Source organism: Engraulis encrasicolus, chromosome 9 (genome assembly GCF_034702125.1).
Source record: "Engraulis encrasicolus isolate BLACKSEA-1 chromosome 9, IST_EnEncr_1.0, whole genome shotgun sequence".
Taxonomy (NCBI): Eukaryota; Metazoa; Chordata; class Actinopteri; order Clupeiformes; family Engraulidae; genus Engraulis; species Engraulis encrasicolus.
Genome location: NC_085865.1, coordinates 37,220,138 through 37,242,637, shown reverse-complemented (window position 1 = coordinate 37,242,637; position 22,500 = coordinate 37,220,138). Strand labels below are relative to the sequence as shown.

Here is a 22,500-nt window from a genome sequence, read left to right as displayed (position 1 = left end):
GCAGGAGGTTATCGTCCAGCTCCTCGTCTGAGAGCTCTGATGCATTCTGGGAAGGCATAATAATGGCACACACAGACGCCACAGTGGTGAGAGGTTAGGCAGGGTGAAGTGAGGTGAGGTGAGGGGGTTGGTGGATTTTAAGGGGTGGAAAAGATAGACAGAAAGTCTTAAAATTCCCCTGCCACACACGTAGATATCAGCACATTTCTAACCCTAGAGATATACTGCATGCCCAGGAATTGCTCCAAAGGAAGGAATATCGGAAGGACATTGATCAACAATTGTTCTATATTCTATATCGCCGATAAAAAGTTACAATTGAGGTTGAGATGAGTTGACCGCACCTGAGAGGAGTAGTTGGTGTTTTTTAAGGGGTGGAACAAACATAGACATCAGCAAATTTTATGCAGAGACATACTGCATGCCCAGGAACTGCTCCAAATAAAGCCTGAACAATATGGAAAAAATGATAACTAATTGCTTTTTCTGTGTGTCTGATTGTTTGCTATTCATTGTCTGGGGTGATCGTTAACCAAATGTTAATGAGTAATAACTCATGGGGCAGATTACGTTTCCTTATTACTTTTTCAGAGCTTGGCTGATTATTTCTGACGTGTTATTATTAGGTAATACTAGTATGGAAGGCAATCTGTGTAGCAAATTATTTTTTTTAACTTTCGTAAAAAGAAAGCATGTGCAGGGAACCATCATCAGACGTTTGTCAGCTTTCTGAAAAATCAAAAACTAAAATCAGCAGAACAGGAGATAAAGTAGGCTATGGCTTAATATTATGTCTGGGAGAGTAACTGTAATACAAATTTTCTTTCAAGCTTTCAAGATCAAATGCTGCTGACGAGCAAAAAGAAGTACAGATCAAAACTACGACGGACGAAAAAAAAAAAAAAAACCTTTGAGATGCAAGTTATACAGACAGACATGAGTTACATTTCTTTTTGCTTCACATCGTAAATTTCTGCTCCTTCTGTTAAATATTTTATCTTAGGGGTACAACAGATGCACTGCATTTATTTATTTTTCTTTGGTCTTTTGTCTGGAGTGCTGTGTGCGCGTTTAACTTTTTAAAAGCAGCAGAACTTAGAACTCACCTTCTTGGTTGTCCAGTCTTCCTCCAGCAAGTCCTCCTCGAGATCACTAGATAGAGACACAAGACGGGTGACAGGTGACGAGACCAATCAGGCTCAGACTTAATTGACATAGCCGGGCAACGCAACATGTCCTGACTGTTTTTCGAACACGGACGATCAATTTAAACCTTCTAAACATGTTTTCAGGGAAACGAAAATTACATGTTTGTTTAAATCCCTTAAGAGTTTTCAGAAGAAAGATTTCAGAATCAGTATGAGGCTAATGAATGCTGCTCACTGAGGGAACAGCAGAACCGCCCACTTAAAACCTTAATTACACTCCATGTCAAAAGGCTAAGACGACACTAGGGGGGTATTTGCTCCGGGAGCATTCCCCATAAACTGCCCCAGCCTGTATTCTGCAACCCCAGGAGGACCAATAGTCAGGCTGTGTTGGTTGTTAGCTTCCTGTTTTGCAATGCTGTGTGTATGCATGTATGGAGGTAGGGACGTCCTTGGGTATGTACAGTAGCAAAAGGCTAGGCATTTTGGTCAGGACACGTGCAAGCAAGTCAAGTAAAGCTAAATACAGCGTTTAATTAATTCTGTTATTCAGCGATTAATTAAAAGTGTCGCAAGCGATAGTGATAAATTCGAGCGAAGTGAAGCAATACAGTTGTGGGAAGTTTAAATCTTATGCATATGAGCAGGGAGTTGTGTCAAATCAACAGCAGTTTGTTTCAATCAATTTTAATCACCAACCGCATCTGTACACAACCCCACCTGAACTATCAGAATGGGACTCTCTGCTCAATTTGCCCCCTGGCCCCCTTACCGATGCCTAATGCATGTGATATTTTGTGATGCGAGATAATCGCATCATGCAATGCCGAGATTTTGCTACGACAAAGATAAACCAACGAACTCGGCTTGAATGTTCTGTGGCTGTTGAAAATTGCAGCAAACAAGAAACAAATTCAAATACAAATTACGCTTGATTGTTGAAACGAATGAAACAGGACCAACACTGACATATCAAGGGAATTAATTAGCCATCTAAACCTTGCAGAGGTGTAGAGGCTGTTAGAAATTGTGATGCATAACCTCTATAACTCTAGTATTGCCATGACCACTTTATTGAAAAACGTTGCCGTTCGCTTCCTCCTATTTGTTCGGAGCCGTTTACGGTCTACTGTTTACCGTCTACTGTTGCTAACCAGCAATGGCCTGCAATTTATTATGAAATAAACCATCAAAAAGCTTGTCCATATGCTTTTACCTGCCTAAGATGACCAGACAAGCAATTCATATCAGAGGATAAATGATATTGATAACTTTACGCCCTAACTTACGCTTAAACTTGTGATCAGCTGGTGCAACAAACTGCTGGTTTTCTGTCAGGTACTGAGATGGTGTATGCCTTTACCACTCCTTCATTCACGCACACTTGTGTTGACAGTCAGATACACTCCCAGTGATACAGATGACAATCGCAACACATAGAGACTGATCAAATGAATGCTCTTAGCACACTTGCAACACTGTGTAGCTTAGGGGTCGAGAACCTTTTTCATTCGAGAGGCCACTTCTCCTCAGAGGGCCGTACTATGAACACTAGGGTGCATCAAATGCCCCCTATGAAAAAATGTTGCCATGGCCCTATAGTAAAAATGTTCTACACCCAGTAAAAACACACTGTGTAAAATATTTTGAAATCTTGGAATAGAAACAGGGCTGGATTGGCCATCTGGCATAGCGGGCATTTCCCGGTGGGCCCTGCACCCTCGTGGGCCCCCTCTTTTTTTTTTACATTACTGAAAATAGGGGCCCACTGGTGAGTCAGTTCTCCGCCACTAATAATAATGAGGGGGGGCCCTTAAATCGAAAAGTGCCCGGGCCCTATGTATCCCCCAGTCCAGCCCTGAATAGAAATGTATTTGTATGTATATGTAATGTATGTAAAAACATATTGCCTCAGCTGTAAAATGTCAAAATGATAAAAATGTTCTATGCACAGTATAATCCCTCTGTGTAAAATATGTTGAAATTTAGATGAATTCTACTAGGTCCACCAGGCCCATGAAAATACAAAGCAATGGTGATAATGATGGGCAACCTGGATTCCAAAGCTGAAGTCCTGTGCCACATACTCCAAATATAGCCAATATAATGCACCAGCTGACCACTGCTAGTCTCAAGCAAGAGATTGCAAAGCTGTATGACTTTTGTGTGTTTCACCTGTGGGCCTACAGGATTGTACAGGTAGCTGTTAATACCTGGTGGAACATCTGTACTAAAGCTGTGAATGCTCCTTGGAATTACTTTTTTCAAGAAATCCCTGCAGTAGTTCAATAGAGTAGTCAATACAACTTTATGTGATGTTGGAAAGAGTGGCTTCCCAAAACCTGTACTAAAGGGACTTCTAGGTATGTCATGGGTATCACCAGGTCCAGAGTATGATTGCCAAGGGCCTCTCAGGTATGTTATGGTACTCATCTGATGGAGTAAAGTGAAATACTACCACAGGCGATGGGATAAAGAAGTAATGGCACTCTTCGATACAGTTGTATTGACTGCCTTGTAGCCTAGTCATTAAAGGGGGCATTCACAGCTTTAGTACAGATGTTCCTCCATGAATTGTAGGCCCACAGGTGAAACACACAAATATAACAGTCATACAGCTTTGCAATCTCTTTAGGGATGCACCGATACCACTTTTTTGAAAACCGATACAAGTAGGAGTACATTAATGTGTGTACTTGCCGATACCGAGTACCGATACCGATACCTTTTCCCACCAAAATACAATGAAAATAAATGCATGGCCTTGTTTTTTTCCACCTGTGATATTTTTATTGTCCATTTCCATGCCGATTTAAATGTTAGTAAATGTAAGAGGTGGCACTTTTTTCCATGCTGATTTCAAGTCCACAGAACATGACAAATTTTTGCATTGTTTTGAGTAATAGTAGTACTCATAGCTGGTATCGGCAAGTGCTTGACGAGTACAAGTACGAGTATAATGAGCAGTATAGGGATGCACCGATACCGATACTGGTATCGGTATCGGTGCATCCCTACAATCTCTTGCTTTAATCTAGCAGTGGTCCAAGGCAGCAAGGAGTTGATATTGTGTTGCAAAACAGCAATTTTGCCTGAATATAGCAGTTTGACCATCAGTCTGTCCAGAGACTGAAGTCTGTGTAAGTGGATCGACTGAATTCACACGCTGCTTAGATATTCCTTCTGTTTGTGCTCCCAATACAGGTGATTTCACTAACAACCTGGCTTAAGTGGTAATTAGGATCAGCTGGTTCATTATATTGGCTGGGGCAAATGTGTCACAGGTGCTGTGGTCCATTATTCACCCTCTGTACTGTGTACCTTGTTTGAGTGCAGTGAAGTACCCTTTCCACCCTCCGCAATTCACGAGGCGAGTACATTCCGATTCCCGTTCTGTCTGATACACTTAACGGAAATGACGGTTGGTCGCGTGACATCCGAGTTTACCAACCGCCAATATGCAATTCAACACGGAAGGCACTGTTCCTTATGCTAACACTTTTTAAAGTTACCCCTGCCTCTAATACACATGGCGATTGTCTTTGGAATCAAAACTATGCTGTTATCACGGAGATTCAACCGTTTGACAGATCTGGCACTCAACTACGTCACAAACATGGCGGCCGTTGAGTGCGAAAAGTGTACAGTAACACCACACTTCGAAAAATGGCCGTTTTGGGGGCGTTATCCGGGTAATTTACAGTACACTTTACCGTCGCGATTAGAAATGGAACACCCTGCGTACCCAAACACAGTGCGGAAAGGGCGGTAAGTACGGGTAATGGAACACAGCAACAGGGTTTGTCCACCTCTGTTTTAAGACAATGGAAAACCTGGATTCATACGCTACAATCCAGTGCCACAGATTTCAAATTGCCTGGTTTTACCTGTACAATTGCCTTAATTGGAAAGGTAAAACTAGGTAAGTTATGTCATTTGGAATATGTGGCACTGGACTTCAGCTTTGGAATCCAGGTTGCCCATTACTATCACCATTATTTTGTATTTTCATGGGCCTGGTGGACCCAGTAGAACTCATCTAAATTTCAACATATTTTACACAGAGTGACTTTACTGTGCATAGAACATTTTTATCACACAGCTGAGGCAATATGTTTTTATTGGGTAGCTTTATGCAGTGAAATGTCCATTTCTATTCCAAGATTCTGACTATCACCATTATTTTCTATTTTCATGAGGCTGGTGGTCCCGGTAGACTTCATCCAAATTTCAAAACATTTTACACAGTGTGTTTTTACTGGGTGTAGAACATTTTTACTATAGGGCTAAGGCAATATGTTTTCATAGGGGGCATTTGATGCACCCAAATGAACACAAACCAGGATTTCCCTCTGCACTTTAGGCCTATATTGAAGGAGTCCTTTACAAAATACGTCATATTTCATGTGAAGCTGCATAACATTAAAATTATATCGGGGGGCACATAAAACGGCCTCAAGGCCCGCAAACGGCCCTCGAGACATAGGTTTCCCACCCTTGCACTGTAGCTCATAATGAACCTATTTGTCGGGGGGTTTATCACTATCATGCTATTGATTGCTGCAGCCTGGGCATGGGTCTTGGTAGTGGGGCTTGTATTTACAGGTACCGGTCCGGTCTGGCATCCCAGTAGCCTAATCGTCATCGACTTTCAAATCTCTTCGAGACTTGGTCTGATCAAGAGCATAACAATTACCGTTTCCCAAACTGCACGGTTGACCCGCCTCCCTAGGTTTACAACTGGTTGACTGGTTTCTGACAAAGTGGGTGGAGTTCCCGATTTTTCCCGAGATCAGAAACAATATTTACATTGCTCTTGGCCTGACTAAAAACAACGCCGAAGGTGTTGTGTCGCTAGGAGGGCGTGGCCTGGCTAGCATCCCAGTGGGTCCCCTATCACACTGGCAGTAAGCTGTGAGAGAGCAGTCCATTGGAGAGATTGATCATCTGTCTGAACCTCATCAACCCAAGAAAGTCATCAGATGTATACATATGCTCAAATATTGCCATGGTCAGGTCAACGTCCTGCATCAATTTAAAATTCAGGGGTGCCAAAACACCATACACTACTCCATATACATGCTCAATGCGCATGGAGACCCAGGTCTGAGTCTGGGCTGGGTCATTTCCCTACCTACACTACAGATCCTAAATAAGCCAACTTGTCACTTTCTCCCAAAGTTTAAACAGAAGTAAGGCCGGAGATATGCTTTTTGCAGGATACATGTGCACGGGCACGTTTTATGCATGCCATACGTTGGCATGTGTATTTCAAATTCAAGCCAGACAGTAGGCCCCATCCCTAGCCTATGCAAGGTATGTTTTCGAGACTTGAAATATATGAGATGTCTGGGGAACATTTTCTGTATACGTGAATCACGTGGAATTTTCCAACTAGGAAATGTGTATATCTTTTCGACCGGTCAAGTCTACGAAGTGAACAAGTAAGCCTACTACAACCTGACCTCCTCATCCACATCAACATTGTATTTTTTCACACATCTTCATCCATGCCTACTATTGCATACATCCCTTCGCTTATTAACGGATAGATGTCGGACAGTCAAAGCAGGTGAGCACCAGAGAAGGGGAAAACTTACCTGTCAAGATCATCATCTTCACCTCTTCTCCGTCTAGATCTCTCTGCACCTGGTTTTTCAAATTCGTCGAAGTCATCATCTGGTAGACAACAATATTTGGTCAGTTAAATGAAGAAGATATATTGTCAAATAGCCATAGAAGGAACCCGAAGTCAGTTGCCCGTGGTATGCAGTTTACATTCATAATGCGTAATGAGTGCTGTTATAAGGTTATGTCTTGTGTATTGATTCTTTGCAGTTCCTTCCGACCGGTTTTGAACTATGGACCCCTTGCAGAGATGCGTTAGCATCTAGCAACATGTGTGATTGAGGTAACTGTTTTTCATTGGCAGATTGTTGCATGTCGCAACACAACCTCGTATCATAAGATAATCGAACTTCGTTTATTCCAATGACATGTCGGTCGCCCTTTCTTGTCAAAAACTGACGTTTACTTAACTATATGACGATGTCTACTGGAGCTGCATCTATGTTATGCGACAAAGGCTAATGTAACTGGCTAACTAGAGGACCGCAAAGACAAGACATGTTGGGGTACTGAACTGCTGTTCATCCACTGGCAGACAAATTATTTAGAAATGGTCGTTTCCCTTTAAACATATTTATTGAAACACAATGCACGACCAAACTCGAGGTAAACAGTGAAAGTACCCCCCACCGAACACGTAAGCTAAGACACTCCGTACATTGCTAGTTAGCCATGCCAGTGAAGCTAGCTGCTGCGTTGATGGGAACTTGAACAGTAAAAATCTTCGCGCGACCTTGGAATGGTCATGAAAGAAAGGCAGAATGATACGCACGCAATAACTCTAAGCATCGCATGCAGAAAAACATGCCCCTAATTTGAGCAGGGTGTATTTAAAACATCCACTTCATGTTCGACCACTGCGTTGAGGCCTACTGCAGTGGACACATCAACTCCCCAGTCCTACTAGCCAGCTAGCTAGCCAGCCAAACCATGTCGTTACCCAGAACAGCCAGCATGAATGCAGCACCAGAATTAAAGGTCGTACCTTCACCATGTGCCGCCATAACAAAACGTCTTCAGTGATGCACAGTTAATACAATTACAGGATGCATCTAAATTAATCTCAATGTTGTAATTCCCAAGATCTTGAAAACCTGTTTACTCAAAGTACAGAAACATGGCGACAGTAAGTCCACCGAGTGCATTCTGGGAAAACGGAGGGTACCTTCCGATAACAGATGAGGCAGCCTGCGCCAAAAGTGACTTGCAGCTTGCCAGACTGTGACAGATGTGCCGTCCAAGACAGACTGCAACGTATTTAGGCAGTTTTTGCCAAAAGAGGAATAGTGGGGTCGTGTGCCTATGCAATTTTTCTCAGTCATTTCAAATTTGTGTTAAAGTTTGGTTTTCACTTCCAAGTTGAAGTTTAGGGTCTATAGAACAATTTGAGTCCGAGTGTCAAACACACAGATAACAAAATGGCCTCCGGGTGGCGCTATAAAATATATAAACTGCTATAACTTTTGATTGGTGTAACCAAATTTAACATATGATGTATGTATGGATTCAGCATGAAGAGGAGCAACTGATGTGCTAAGTATTTGGCTACCAGATTAAAGACACACTATGTAATAAACACACTTTTAGCCCATGAACAGCAAAATTCTGGGTTTTTGTAAAGATAAAGGGTGGGAATGCCCTCAAAGTTGCAAAGAAACATCATTTATTGCTACAAGTTATTGTAAATAAAGCCTGGGTTATCACTCAACTTGATTTGTTCAGAATATCACTGAAGCACAAAGATACCTAGGATACCCATACACAAATATGGCTGCATAAAGCCTATGCGATATTTCGCACACAACTTCCAACTTTGAGTTTATGAACTTAAGATCATGAGTACCAGCTTTTTTCAATCAAGCAATAATTTTATTCACACAAAAATCACAAAAGAACTTTATATCTGGAAAAAAGTAAATCAATAATAATAATAATAATAATAATAATAATAATAATAATAATAATAATAATAATAATAATAATAATTTCAGTTTTTTATGGCATTCAAAAACAAACAGAATACCATAGGGCTAACATTTATTCTAATACTCCACTCTACAATAACTATGATAGATAACAGATACGATAACCATCAGTGTTCATTCTTAGGAATTGCATGTGCACTTGCACAGACGTGTGCACTTTAACTCTGCCTTCCTGCACTTGCACCGAGAACTGGCAGGTCTATTTGTACAAGTACTTGTACAACTGCACTTCACCTCTAGCTGGAATACATCTTTGGCAAGTGGTAGTGTAGTCCAAATTGGAAGAAGTTTGCCGTCCTCTTCTTTCCAGCCATGGTCAGTGGGGTTGTTGACAGGCATTGTTGACCTACAGTAAATGAATGAATGAATAAATTAAACTAAATGCATGATCTTTTATGATTATATAGTACAATACTCAAATCCAGACAGGTGCATACTTACATGTGGGCTGTCGTCCAGAAGACACTTCTTTTTAGATGAAGATCCAAAGCATCCATTGTTGGGGGGATTCTTTCAACATCCCTCGTCCTCTGTGTGAAAAGCCTCATTCGAAGATGATCAACATCATTTTCCTCATTTGATTCACTGGAGTACAGCCTACAGACAAAGTTTTTTGCAACTTCTTTCAGCCTTGGAGAGGTTTGGAATGGTGTCTCAGCGATGGTTGCGAACAGCTCTGTGAAGTGGGGGACTTCATGCATTAATTTGCAGCAGGATCGCTTTCCCCTGAACTTGAAAGAGGATGTGCTGTCTAATCCAGTGAATGCGTGGAAGAGAGCCATGGCTTTGCATGTTTCTGGGCCTAGTTTTGTGGCAAGAGTGTTCAGGGAGATCATTCTTGATGTCTTCCCAGTTTTGAAGCAGATCCAAATTTCAGCATTTGCATTCACACCCTTGATATGGTGGAAATTGCTAAGCAGGATGACGACAACATCTGTGTCTCCAGTATAGACCATCCCAACTGATGCTGTTTGGAGAAGATGGACTGGGACACGAGTGTCAGCTTCCTCATGGTTGCAGTGATCCATTGGAGGACTATTTCCTACATGGTAGACACAATCATCTGCTGTTATGAAGACATCCTTGTCATCTGAGAACTGTCCATTTGATACCAGCGCAGTTGACAGGAATGAAAACAGTTCAGTCTTATTATCCGCATTTGCCAGAAATGCCTGCCAATCTCTTGGAACTTTAGCAGTGCCAGAGATGCGTTGTCGGGTGCCTGATCCTCTTTTTTCTCTTGTTCCCCCTTTGATTGTCAAAGCACGATACTAGTTGCTGTTAATATGCCACAATTTATCACGCATTCTTTGTCTATAAAAGTTAATTAAAAAACACAATATACATCCAAATGTATTAATTGTGGCTTTCTTACCTTCAAAATAGCAATATTTGCAGAGAGAAATGAGCACAGCTTGATTGTCAAATGATCGGAAATATGTCTGCTTGACTGCCCTCTTTTGGCAGTACATGGTGTAACTCTAACATAACCTTATTTTTCTAAAATCACAGTATTATATAATGGATGAAAGCAGCAAAATAATTAAGAAGTGCAACAATAACAAAAGACTTGCAAGTTGGGTGTTTAATATCACAGAGGCTTTATGTAGACATATTTGTGTATGGGTATCCTAGGTATGTTAGTGATTCAGGGCTATTCTGAAAAAATCAAGTAGAGTGACAACTCAGGCTTTATTTACCATAACTTGTAACAATAAATGATGTTTCATAGCAACTTTGAGGGCATTCCCACCCTTTATCTTTACAAAAACCCAGAATTTTGCTGTTCATGGGCTAAAAGTGTGTTTATTACATAGTGTGTCTTTAATCTGGTAACCAAATACTTAGCACATCAGTTGCTCCTCTTAATGCTGAATCCATACATACATCATATGTTAAATTTGGTTACACCAATCAAAAGTTATAGCAGTTTATATATTTTATAGCGCCACCCGGAGGCCATTTTGTTATCTGTGTGTTTGACACTCGGACTCAAATTGTTCTATAGACCATAAACTTCAACTTGGAAGTGAAAACCAAACTTTAACACAAATTTGAAATGACTGACCCTAATACGACTCCACTAGAAAGCTTGTGGTGAGGTGAGGCGAAAGAGCACAAATAGTAACAGCGCTTAAGCCTTGAGGAGATGTGAGATTGGAATAAATTAACTGTAGACACTGGACAGTTAATTCCAGTAGCTATGCATCACGAACCTATGCAATAAAATTGGATTAGCCAAATAGTTAATCAAATTGCGCTGCTAGGTGCACAACAGTCTATAGGTTAGCGATTAATTCAATTACACTTAAGAATTCTGAAGTTGTCATTAGCTAATGCCCTTTACAATTAATGGCATAATCAATATTTTACTTTTTAATGGATACTGTAATGCAATTTGTTGGACACGGCACTCACTGAATTCATATTTATTAGCAATATGGGCCTCTTTTTTGTATGGGCCTTTATGCATTGTAGTTGAGTTGGTCAGACCGAACATGCTCAAGTCAAGCCAACGAAGGGAAAGTCCATTGAGGAAGAAAGGGAGGAGAGAAGTTGCAGAGGGAGAGGTGTGCAGTCAAGTGAAGCATCTAAATCAACAGAATTCTAGGAAGCAGGGGGTGATATTGTAGCCTACCTATTTGGTGTGAACTGATTTTTGTTCATTTCAAAATGATTACTATTGAATAATTATTTTATTGTTTTGGGTGGATAATTGCACATGGGAGATTTTAAGATTATTAATGTAAGTGCTGGCTTATATTTGCTCTGATAATGCATCAACTTTCTTGCTATAGGCCTAGGGTAGCTTATCTATAGTGTGTTCCCTTTTTAATTGGCCTAATGTCATGGATTTTCTGAAACCGGTTCATTCTGGATAGTAGCACAAATTGTTGCACTTCAGTTTTAATAATGAGCTATAACAGTTAGTTATTAACATTATTTTGAATGAACTAGATATTTTGCATAATCCAACTGTAGTTTTATCAAGTATAGGCTAGTCTTAATAACATTGGCTTTCTCATTGGTTCTCTTTTGCAGATGGCTGATGGAGATGCTGAGTATCCAAGTTTTGATTTCATAATTCTTGGATGGCCTTGGTAATGTTAAATTATTTTTCCCCCCAACTTTGTTAAATTAATAAAATAGCTTGTGACCTTGTCAATTCTAGAAGAGTTTCAACAAAGTTTTGGGTAGGCCTATTTAAAAAGTTTCCCCATAGATATTGGTTTCGTTTTTTTTCTTACCGATTTTAAAATATTTTAAGTGATTTCTCATGAATATCCCAATATGGAAATAAAATATTGTAACTGACCTGTTTAAATGAAAGGGAAATTAAAATTAGATTAGATTAGAAAAATATGTTTTTTAAACAATATTTGCACCTATAGGCCTATAGCTTACTGTATTTCTTAATCAACTGTTTCATATTGTTCAACTGATTTAGAGAAGTGAAGTTATTTAATAAGTGTTGTACTGAATGTGAGAAGTTCTGATTAAACTAAAGTGGAATTTTATTTTTCCTCTTGCAAGTGTGACATGGTTGTCTTTCCAATAACGCAGGGAGAAAAACTGTCATTTTCCATTATGCTAAACCCCTTGATTCCTTTCCTATCACTTCTCCACAACAATCGGCCTGGAATGCTGAAAGATGAAGGTAAATTGGAAACCATGCAAACAGTTCCTCGCTCGCCAGTTGCCCTCGCTAAGCAAACATTCACAAAGAATGTAGACACTTGTTCAATGTGCCTTCATAATAGAAATGTGGGAATCTATTGTTTTGTTATGGCTTTTTACAATGGCCTTATGCCGACTGGCTGTTATTCCAACATATATTAAATATTCCTAATTCATATATTCCAATTAACCCAAGCATACACATCCTATTTTATAGATATTTTATACACTTTTTTTCTTACTATTGACAGTGTTCAAACTATTCCTTGGTGTTATTTCAGTGTTATAAGACCATACATTCATCTAAATAAAAAACAAATAATAGTGTATACCTAGACATTCAGCTCCACTGAAGATTCACAGGGCTTACATCCCACTTATGTGTTATAAAGGTGGGGTGTAAAGAAGTAAGTTGCTCTATAGACTGTTTATAATCATCGCAGTGCAATAGCGCTGGTGAACGCAGTTTCGTCTTGTATCCAAGGGTGTCAGTCAGAGGTTAACATTTTTATCCGGCTGTTATTGGATAGAAAGCGCAAGTTCGCGATGGGATTGGTCCGTGGTGCGTCAGTCTGAAGCGCCGCGGGTTTCCGAGACGGTCGGGAACGCGCGTCGTAGACAGTGCACGTTTAGTGGCCAGAGAGTGTCTGGAGTCTGTCTGAAACTGATAAAAATTGGTGATGGAGTTTTAAGATTCTCCCGCCTTATCCATAGGAAAAATGGAGAAAAACGGAACGGGACTACGTATTTTTTCATCAGCGAGCAATGTTAGATCATTTCGCTGTCAAAAATCAGCATAGCATTGTCACGCATCCAAAGTTTTATTCAATGTTTATCACCAGACAGTTCATTAATTCACAGGTAAGACGACCGTGGCGGGGCGCACGTCTTTCTTTTAATTCAGCCTGCCGGCGACACGACTCATGTGTAGCCTAATAACGTATTGAATGGACTGCTACTGTATAGCCTATCTTTAAGATGCAGATAATGTAATTTTAAGGCTACCCGAACTCTGTTGTGGAAAACACGATAAGCGTTTGGCATTGACTTCGCAGCTCTGGGCTTTTGTCATTGTAGCCACATAGGCGACTCCTAGCGCTGCTGGGTGCCCTTTTGCGCAGTGTTGTGCATATGCGCTATAAAAAATAAAATGTATGTTTTCGATGGAGGAACGTTCGCTGCCCGATATGTAGCCCACAGTCTCGAATGTGCAGGTGACGCACCTTGCACACACGTGCACGTCTCTTGTTAACCCTCAAAGGCGCGAAAGCAGGTGTCCACTTTGCTGTCTATGCAGTCACGTGGGGGGTCACAGCGACATCAATGGTAAAGCATATTTTGGCCAAACAAATAGGCTGTTATTCCAACAAATATTATTAGATGAAAGCGGGTCATTGTAAGAGTAAAGTTTATCTTACGTCATCAGGTGTCATACATAGCCTGGTTTGCTTATTTGCTGTTTGTTTATTTCTGTTAATATATTTTTTATTTTTATTTATTTTATCAACAAGGATCTAAGGCTCTGACATGCAGATTATATTCTACATTTTTGTCAGGGTAGTTAATAATATATCACATTTCTTTGAGTTATATTCTGAAAGTTTTTTGTTTTGTTTCCGCCCAGTGACTTGTCTTCCTTGCTTCACCTCAGATGATCCTCTATTGGGATGCTCAAAGGGTGGCGCTATCTCGTCAGAGTGAAATACAACCCATAGGCATAGCCATTACCTGTCTCGGCACAGGGGATGCCTGTCCTCACACAAGTTGACTTTTAAGCAGGAACAGTCATTTACATAATTAGGACTCCAGTGGGTTTAGATTAGATTTCACCTGACCAGTCAAATGCTGCTTTGCAAATAGCCTACTGGCTCGTTGCCTGAAAGGCGACTTTCATGAATTTTGGTGATATTTTTCTCTATAGTTGTCCTTACTTAACGATTAGGCAATTTTTAGGAGAGTAAATGTGTAGCTTCTTCCTCCATCAGTTTTTTATATCAGTTCCAGTCCATTATATATTATAATGTAAAATAATTTAACAAGTATCCATATATGAAAACGCAATCACTGTTGTAATTTTTTTTAAATGTTATGGCAAGTCACTGAGTTCTGGGGAGGGGGATCTGTCTGTGCTCTTGGTTTGAAATGTTTTCCCAATACTCTGTTTCAGCTATTCTACTCCTGCACTCTTTTCTGTAGTCTCTTCCTTCCATTTGAGTGTTCGGTTTTCGGTTTTGCTGGTTCACCACTACTCCAGTATTTCTGTGAGCCAGTCAGCTCTGCCCAGTCACCGCTGTTATATAAACATGGTGGAGGGAGTCATATGACCAGGCTGGCTCTTCTGCTATACGCCGGCACTTACAAGATGGCTGCCAGCAAGGGTTTTTGGTAGAGGATGTGTGGCTTATTCCAGAAACGCTCTGCCATATTCATGCATTCATGACTTTATCTTGTGCTGGATGCTATCGTTTGTGTGTAACTGCTTGATCGTTTTTGCCCCTATCTCTTCATGACAATATTTTCGCCATCTTTCTGTATTATTTAGGGGTGTTATACACAATTGTGTGTGTTTTGGAAGTATATTGGTGACATACGTACATGTTGCAAGTGGTTGCTGGATTTGAAACTGCATCGCACACTTCAGTTACTTCGATATACTATTTTAGAACTGATGGTGGTATATTTCTCTCCGATTTACTGTTGTGGAAATTGCGATTGAATTCCGCCTGTCAAATATTCAAGTTATTGGCTCAACACTTTATGCATATTCTTAGTGTTACATCTGGCCTACAAAAATATGAACAAATTCCAAAGGGTTTTCTATGTATTGGGATTTTCGGAACAGACCTATGAATCATTTTTAAATGTGTGATTTTGACAGATGCTAGTGCTTCGTAAAGGCACATAAGTAGTAGGTGGTGTCAGCGGGACTCCTGTACTGGTGCTGATGTGTATGTGTTGGTGCATGTTGTGGGGAACAGGGGCAACAGTGTGTGTGTGTGCGTGTGCGTGTGCGTGTACGTGTGTATGTATGTAGCAGGGGCACTGGGCTTTCCTCCGGCTGATCAGAGGAGCTGTCTGCGTTAGGCGTCTTTCATGTGCCGCTGGAAACGTCCTGTGGGCCCCAACCTGACATGATGGGCTATTATGGGTTTACTAGCCTACTACTCTTTATGTGTCCCTCGCCCACCGGCTAGCATCCACAGATTACTTCATCAGCTGACGCTTAAGTGTTTTTTTATGACACAAGTTTGTGGTATTGGTGGACTTGATGGTGGACTGCACATGGGTTGGTGTGTGTGTGTGTGTGTGTGTGCGTGTGTGCTAGTATGGGTGTGTTTGGTTAGAGAAGAGTGTGTGTGTGTGCATTTGTCTAGTTGCGTTGGCCTATTTGTGTCCGTTTTGGACGATTTCATTTGTGTTATTTGTTTTTTGTGGCAAGTCCTTCTTTTGTTTTAAAACTTCATTAATTAATGTGTTCTTTGCCTAAGATATTATTGATATATGTGCAAAACGTATGCAAACTACGAAAGAGTGAATATATTCGCAGCGTATTTAATAAGTATACACCCTGAAATAAGGCGCATATTGGTATGTTTTAAATGTTTTAAAAATGCTGCGAAAGCGGTATGAGCGATCAATTTTCTTTTTCTTTTTTAAAATATTGTGCCAGTTAAGAACAAAATGATGTCCTTTTACCAGATCACCTGCTCAAACGTACAAATATTCAGTACTTTTTGTAACCTTTGGAATCAATACATACTCGTTTATTAAGAAATACAACCTCTGTACATGTAACTGGTGTTCTTACAAAATACAGCAGCAGCCTGGGCAAGGGTTAGTGTTGGAGCTGGGATAATGCTGCAGTGTTACGAATTTAAACTTATACGAGGATTGCAAATAAGCTAAATTAATCAATGTCATAAAAACAGCGTCAAAGTACAGCTATAAAGTATCGCAATTGTCAGATTACAACTTACCGACTACAAAAAACATATTCGTCATATTTTCCACCTTATCGCATACGGTATTTCTGCATGAAAATATTACTATTTAGTTTGTGCCACAACTTAAATATTGCACATTTCTCAGCGCGAATTGCTTACCCGTGGTTTGTTTATCATAAGGTGCAAACATTCTGTATTCCAGTGTGTGTATTGTTATTTTTGCCAAATCAACAACCCACTGTACATTTTCATATTATTTTGCCAATACATGCAGTTGCTGCTTTTAGGAGAAATTGTACTGTACATACATGTAGTAACATACATTTGCATGCACTATACTACGTAAGGCGGCTTAATGAATATTTTCAATTCACTGGTTTTAACCAGTATATGATGCAGCATGTGCTTCTGTTTTTTGCTAGCCGAAATCAGATAAAGTCCTACAGGCTTGCAGATTGAGTTTTTTTCGCTGCTGTGTCAGCGATGTTTGGCCTTCTAAACCTGCCAGGCAGCAGAGGATCTGTCGGTACGGTAGCAGTGGTGGTGTTCCGACTGGCGCTCAAAGTGAATTCCAGCACGGGTGTCCTGTACCCTGAGACACTCACTCCGCCAAGCACATTTGGGCATGCCATGAAGGAATGACAGGAATTCTGTCAGGGAAAGGTGTGTGTGATGGTGCGAAAGTGAAAGCCTGCAGGCAGATGAGATGACTTGCTTGCTCGCGCTGGACGGCCTAATAGCTCTGGAGAGTTACCTCCTTTTGTCAAGCTCCTGTGTTCAGGCTCGCGCTGAGTAATTGCACTTTTCACCGCTACAAACCAGTCATGTCTAGCCTTCACTTTGGGTGGAAACTCATTCCTGATCTCTTAATTGAGTGAAATAATTAGACGTGTTTATTTGCTTGCTTTGGGGTTTGACACCCATCATAAAAGTACCATCACTATTGTTTTGATCAGGTGCCTGGCTTTTCCGGACGCTCAAAATGCCTCTTGACGACGTCCTAAAAGCTTGTTGTTCTGTGTCGAAACACAAGTAATGCTTACTTTATTTGGGACAGTTCTACTGAAGATGACTTGGCGAACTATATTTGTTTGTGCGACTTTGTATTTTGAGTACTGTGATGCGGCCATTTTGGTTGTTATTTTGCATAGAGAAATCTGTGGGCCCAACAGCGACCCCACACTGGCTGTGAGTGGCAGGTATCTCATCTTGGCATTGCAGCTCCCGCTTGCTCGCTCTCACTCTCTCTCTCTCTGTCTGCCACTTTTCTAGCATATCCCAAGCAGCAGCAAAGAGTTTTTTTGGCGAAACGCCGGCCTTGACAGAAATAGAAAATCCGATCCACTCCCTATACTCGCTGGGCCTCTAGTTTTTTTCCCCAGTCCTCCGGTCGTTGTGTGTCTTCCCCACACCACCACTTGTCTCCTGGTGGCGGCGTAGCTGGGTGATTCACCACACAGCTGCCCCCCTGAGCTGAGCGGAGCGGAGAAGAGTGGGTTGCAGAGGGGCAGCGGCCTCCATTTTAGGCTGCAGTTTGCAGACAGGAAGATGGAGAACCTTGCCCTTTGCCTGTGTGCAATGGCAGATCGGCGGCGGAAGCGCATAGTGTTCAACGCCCGTAACTTTTGACTGTAAAATCTGTCACGCTGTTGAGTGTTATCATGCCAGTCGGTCGCTGTTGTTTGTTGTGTGTTTTTCGCTGAACCGACCGTTGAAAGCGATGATGCCTCTTTTCCCCCGTTTGTATTAGGTCTGTCCTATTATTTTATGAAATCGCATAAATATGTCGCAATGAAGGGAATTGCAATCTGATGGTAGTAGTCAGTGAGATTTTAGCATTTCTGCGTTTATGGCCAACGTATTTGATTCAGTCTTTTCGGAAATATGTAAGTATGAGACTGTTGTGTGTATTTATTTTTGTATTCAGCCAATGTGTGTTTGTAATAGAAAAAAATTGTGTGCATTACGATGGTTTTAGAGGCTAATAGCGAGAGTTTTTACACTTTTATATTGTACCCCATATTAAGAAAGTATTCTCTACAATGATACCAACAACTGATCTGAACAACACTGGCAAAATAACTGAACTGAAAAAAATATTGACAGATCGCAAAGCACATCAACTGTGTAGCATGGCCACTAACAGTTTTACAAAGGTGATAAAATCAGTGTCAGGAATAAAGAAGCACAAATGAATTAAGCGCGACAATGAAAGAAAACAGTGAGACATTTTAAAACCACAGATAGAATCCTGAGACAAAGGCAATCACAATCACGTATAATGTGTAATATTGTAGTTTGCGAGTATAAATGCAGATGTTGCTATTGCCTTATAGCTGAACCCCAGCATGTTTTTATCCTCATGTGTGACGGTCAGTCAGAGAGATGGCGATTGCCGGTACTTCTTCAGATTCAGTGGTCACTGTTCTGGACATGAAATGCGAGCCGATCGATTGAGATGGTGTACGAGACATGAAGTCTTTAGACAGGGAGATGAATAGTAAAGGCCGCTGCATGCAGAGCTCTCAGAGTGAAATACAATTCTGTAACTACATTACATGCAGCTGTCAATACTGGCAAGGACGGTATAGGAAAAACCCAAGCATCTCTACCAAGTCTAAACCTTTAAACGCAACTTGTATGATTATATAAATGCAGTCTTCTTTGGTTTACTCAAGTTTTCCAAATGTCTATACAGTATGTACAGTATGCCACATGCATACGTCTCAAATGCTAATCACAGTGTAAAGCCTTTTTCATTTTTGGTCATGAGATTTCAATTTTTATGTAGATGTGAGACTATAAGGTGCTCCTCAAGTACACTATACTGCATTTTACACAAAGTATAAGAAAATTGACACAGTTATGCAAAACAGAATGATCATTGTATAGTTTAAAGTTTTCAATGTTACAAATTGCAAATGTGGCCTAAGGATTGACCCCTGGGGTACACCTGTTTATAGGTAACAAATATTTGCATTGTATGCATCTCTCAGACGCTGCAGCCATTTTACCTGAGAAACATGCGCTTCACATTTACATTCACACTTCAAATTATCAGTTAAAGCTGCCCCTTTCCTGTTTGTAAAAACAACACATTTCTAAAAAAAACTTTTTTCATAGAATTACCATAATGTGCTGCAGGTTGGTGAAAAATGAAGAAAAGCAAAAAAGGCACTGTATCTGTGAATAGTGAAAACTTTTCAATCCCTCAGAAGTGAGCAGTCGCAAGTTATTCTGGAGAGTTTGAAACCACTTTGCAAGTTACATGACACTTACTGTAGATTATTTTTGTTTAACAGGTGGAGATCAGACATTTTGCTTTTTTTTGCCTGTGTAATGGTGAGGCTGAGCGTGCAGTCTGGAATGTGCCATTACATTTGGTTAAAGTTCTAGAACAGAGAATAGATGTGTGTGTGATAGTATGGTGATCAGTTCTGTGGGCCATTTCTTTTTTTTACCAGTAGTGCATGGAATATGTGAGGTAACATGAACTGTATATCTAGAACTTTTTTTGCAGCAGTTTAGGTTCATGGTTTCAAGCCGGTGTCAGACAATGGCCTGTTTTGCAAAAGTATGTCGTCATGACCATTGTTCAAATTTGTATTCTGAAGGTTTTTTTTTTACTGTAACTATTCTATGCATTATAGACATTCAGAATGACTTAATGCAAAAATGCTTTCAAAAGTCGCAAAATTGCATACTAATGTATAAACTGCACATAGTTGTTTAAAACTGTAATTAGGTGTTAGCTGAGTGATGGAATTTTTTAACTTTCAGAGTTTAGGCTGTATCTCACTGGGTAGATTCTACCTCAGAGGAGTGATCTTACAGGCTTCTAAACTTGCAATCATGTTGCCACATGCTGAAAAGATTAACCATTATCGTCTCCAATTTACTATGACAATTCACAATTTATCATCAGTCACACTCAAAACAGACTGCATCGCCATTTGCGATCGTAAAAAAAGCTTGTTTGAAACATCGTATCAGCATGCAACAGTGTGGAATATTTTTTTTTTAAAACACCCAAATCATTTATAACCCGTCTCTGTCAATCTGAGCCGCTTCTTGGTTGGAATAAGAATGGATAAACAATCGACTCTCCCTCTATAAAACATGAGGTCTTGGGGTGTGAAGCTTCTCAGGGTGGGGATTTTGTGTTGGGTCTTGGAAGGGGGTGAGTTTGGCTCACTACTCAAACTGCTCTCTGCTCTTTTCACTCCACTCAGGACACTCTCTAAGCCTGCCTGTGATCTTCCTACCACAAAGGTGTAGGAGAGGAGGGGTACCGTGTGTGTGTGTGTGTGTGTGTGTGTGTGTGTGTGTGTGTGTGTGTGTGTGTGTGTGTGTGTGTGTGTGTGTGTTCCCAGAAAGATGTGTGTGTGTGTGTGTGTGTGTGTGTGTGTGTGTGTGTGTGTGTGTGTGTGTGTGTGTGTGTGTGTGTGTGTGTGTGTGTGTGTGTTTTCCCAGAAAGATTTGTTTGTGTGCGTGCGTGTGTGTGTGTGCGTGTTGTGTGTGTACGAGTGTGTCTATCCCTCCATCCGTCTGTGGTTTGGGTGATATTTGTGGCTCAGCAAGTTAAGATCAATGGTGTGTGTTTCGATATCCAAGCGAGCCGCGTGTGTACAACTACTATTTGGGAAGAGTCCGAACTTGCTCAGCCTGACCTTCAGCTCGGCAGCTTAGCCACTGTGAAGTTTGCTGTGCCATGTGCGAGCTGAGCTGTGTTGAGTTGAGTTGCGTTACGCTGTGCTGTGCTATGCTGTGCTGTGCTATGGCGGAATAAACACAGCACCAGTCAGTGTTCATGGGATTTTAATCAGAGGCAGGGCAGCCAGTGGTTGGTTTTGCTCTGCTCACCCCGTACAGTACTTCGAAAGCAATACTGGCTTCTCTGCTTCTGCTGTAATATTTTCTGCTGCTACTGTACGACCGGTGAAAGCATGGCGAGTCTCATTCACTTACAGTGGTCTTCTTTTACTTTCACTTTCGAGTTTCGAGCCAGTCTATTAGTCTCGTTTTTTCTGTTTGAACTCTACGTATTGTATTGCAAAAAGTAAAAAAATACTCGGATCATCTCTAATTAACATATTAGAAGACACAACTTTAAACATATTGATTACAATTGGAATAATTCAATGAGTAGAATGGCCATTGGATTTTTACTCGCATGTAAACTGAAATGGGCACGGACAGAATGACTGGCAGACTGCTGCCGTACCATGTATTGAGGGGTGCGGCATACTGGTTTTGGAAAGTCATCATGAATCATGAGTCAAATATATATTTGCAGGGTTGTGCTGTTGCAAGTCAATCTCTGTATACATAACTGAAACCTTCCTTGATTTTGACAGGGGAAAAAACATATTTTACTTTTACTCGAGGATGCTGATCTGTCTGAGCCATGCCTTTTTCCAGTTTTGAGAGTGAGATTGGTTGGCTGTTTTTGAAAACACCTAATAAGCAGTCTGTTGTGTAGTCTGTTCCGTAAAATAAAAACGCTTCTGTTCTTGGCTTTTGGAGAGCAACCTTGGGCTTAGAGTCTTGATTGTGGTGCATGCAGGAGACGTTTTTGGTAATGTTATTGGATTGTTTATTAGGGAGTGTGAATATTTTCATTAAGTTGGGGAATAGAGGCAGGGAGAGGAGGGGAGGGAGGGGAGGCAGGCAGGGAGGGAGAAAACCTAACTCATATCTTCAAGGTCCCCAAAGGCACTGCTGTGTATTTTAATGAAATCTCATCTTCTATTCCATCTTCCCTGCTCTCTTACTCTCTCTCTCTCTCTCTCTCTCTCTCTCTCTCTCTCTCTCTCTCTCTCTCTCTCTCTCTCTCTCTCTCTCTCTCTCTCTCACTCACTCACTCACTCACTCACTCAAACTCTCTCTCTCTCTCTCTCTCTCTCTCTCTCTCTCTCTCTCTCTCTCTCTCTCTCTCTCCTTCCCTTCTCCCCCTCTCCCCCTTTCTTATTATCTACTCTCCCTGTTCTCTGCTTTTATTTGCTCCTGTATACATTTTCTTCATCTATTCCTCTCTGTATCCCTGTATCTCTCTCATCATATCTCTCTATCTCTGTCTCTCTCTCTCTCTCTCTCTCTCTCTCTCTCTCTCTCTCT

General features: G+C 40.9%; 1 protein-coding gene and 2 long non-coding RNA genes across 5 annotated transcripts in view; 2 read left to right on the top strand and 1 right to left on the bottom strand.

The window, feature by feature from the left end:
* The window catches only part of rbm33a (RNA binding motif protein 33a), a 61,024-nt gene extending 53,091 nt beyond the window's left edge, over positions 1-7,933 (bottom strand). For all 3 annotated transcript variants that reach the window (XM_063207079.1, XM_063207080.1, XM_063207081.1), the window contains exons 1-4: positions 7,762-7,933; positions 6,749-6,827; positions 1,107-1,152; positions 1-46 (exon numbers count right to left, since the gene is read on the bottom strand). The exon at positions 1-46 is cut by the window's left edge and continues 28 nt beyond it. In XM_063207079.1, the coding sequence (XP_063063149.1) occupies positions 1-46; positions 1,107-1,152; positions 6,749-6,827; positions 7,762-7,780 (190 nt within the window). In that variant the 5' untranslated portion in view covers positions 7,781-7,933. The remainder of the gene's footprint in view (positions 47-1,106; positions 1,153-6,748; positions 6,828-7,761) is intronic.
* Positions 6,752-11,862, top strand: LOC134455783 (uncharacterized). The gene is made up of 3 exons (XR_010036157.1): positions 6,752-6,847; positions 6,987-7,059; positions 11,804-11,862. It is a non-coding gene; the product is annotated as an uncharacterized LOC134455783 (long non-coding RNA).
* A 1,269-nt stretch (positions 11,863-13,131) lies between these two features.
* Positions 13,132-22,500, top strand: part of LOC134455782 (uncharacterized) — a 33,721-nt gene continuing 24,352 nt past the window's right edge. Inside the window, exon 1 of the long non-coding RNA XR_010036156.1 lies at positions 13,132-13,300. This is a non-coding gene — a long non-coding RNA (uncharacterized LOC134455782). The remainder of the gene's footprint in view (positions 13,301-22,500) is intronic.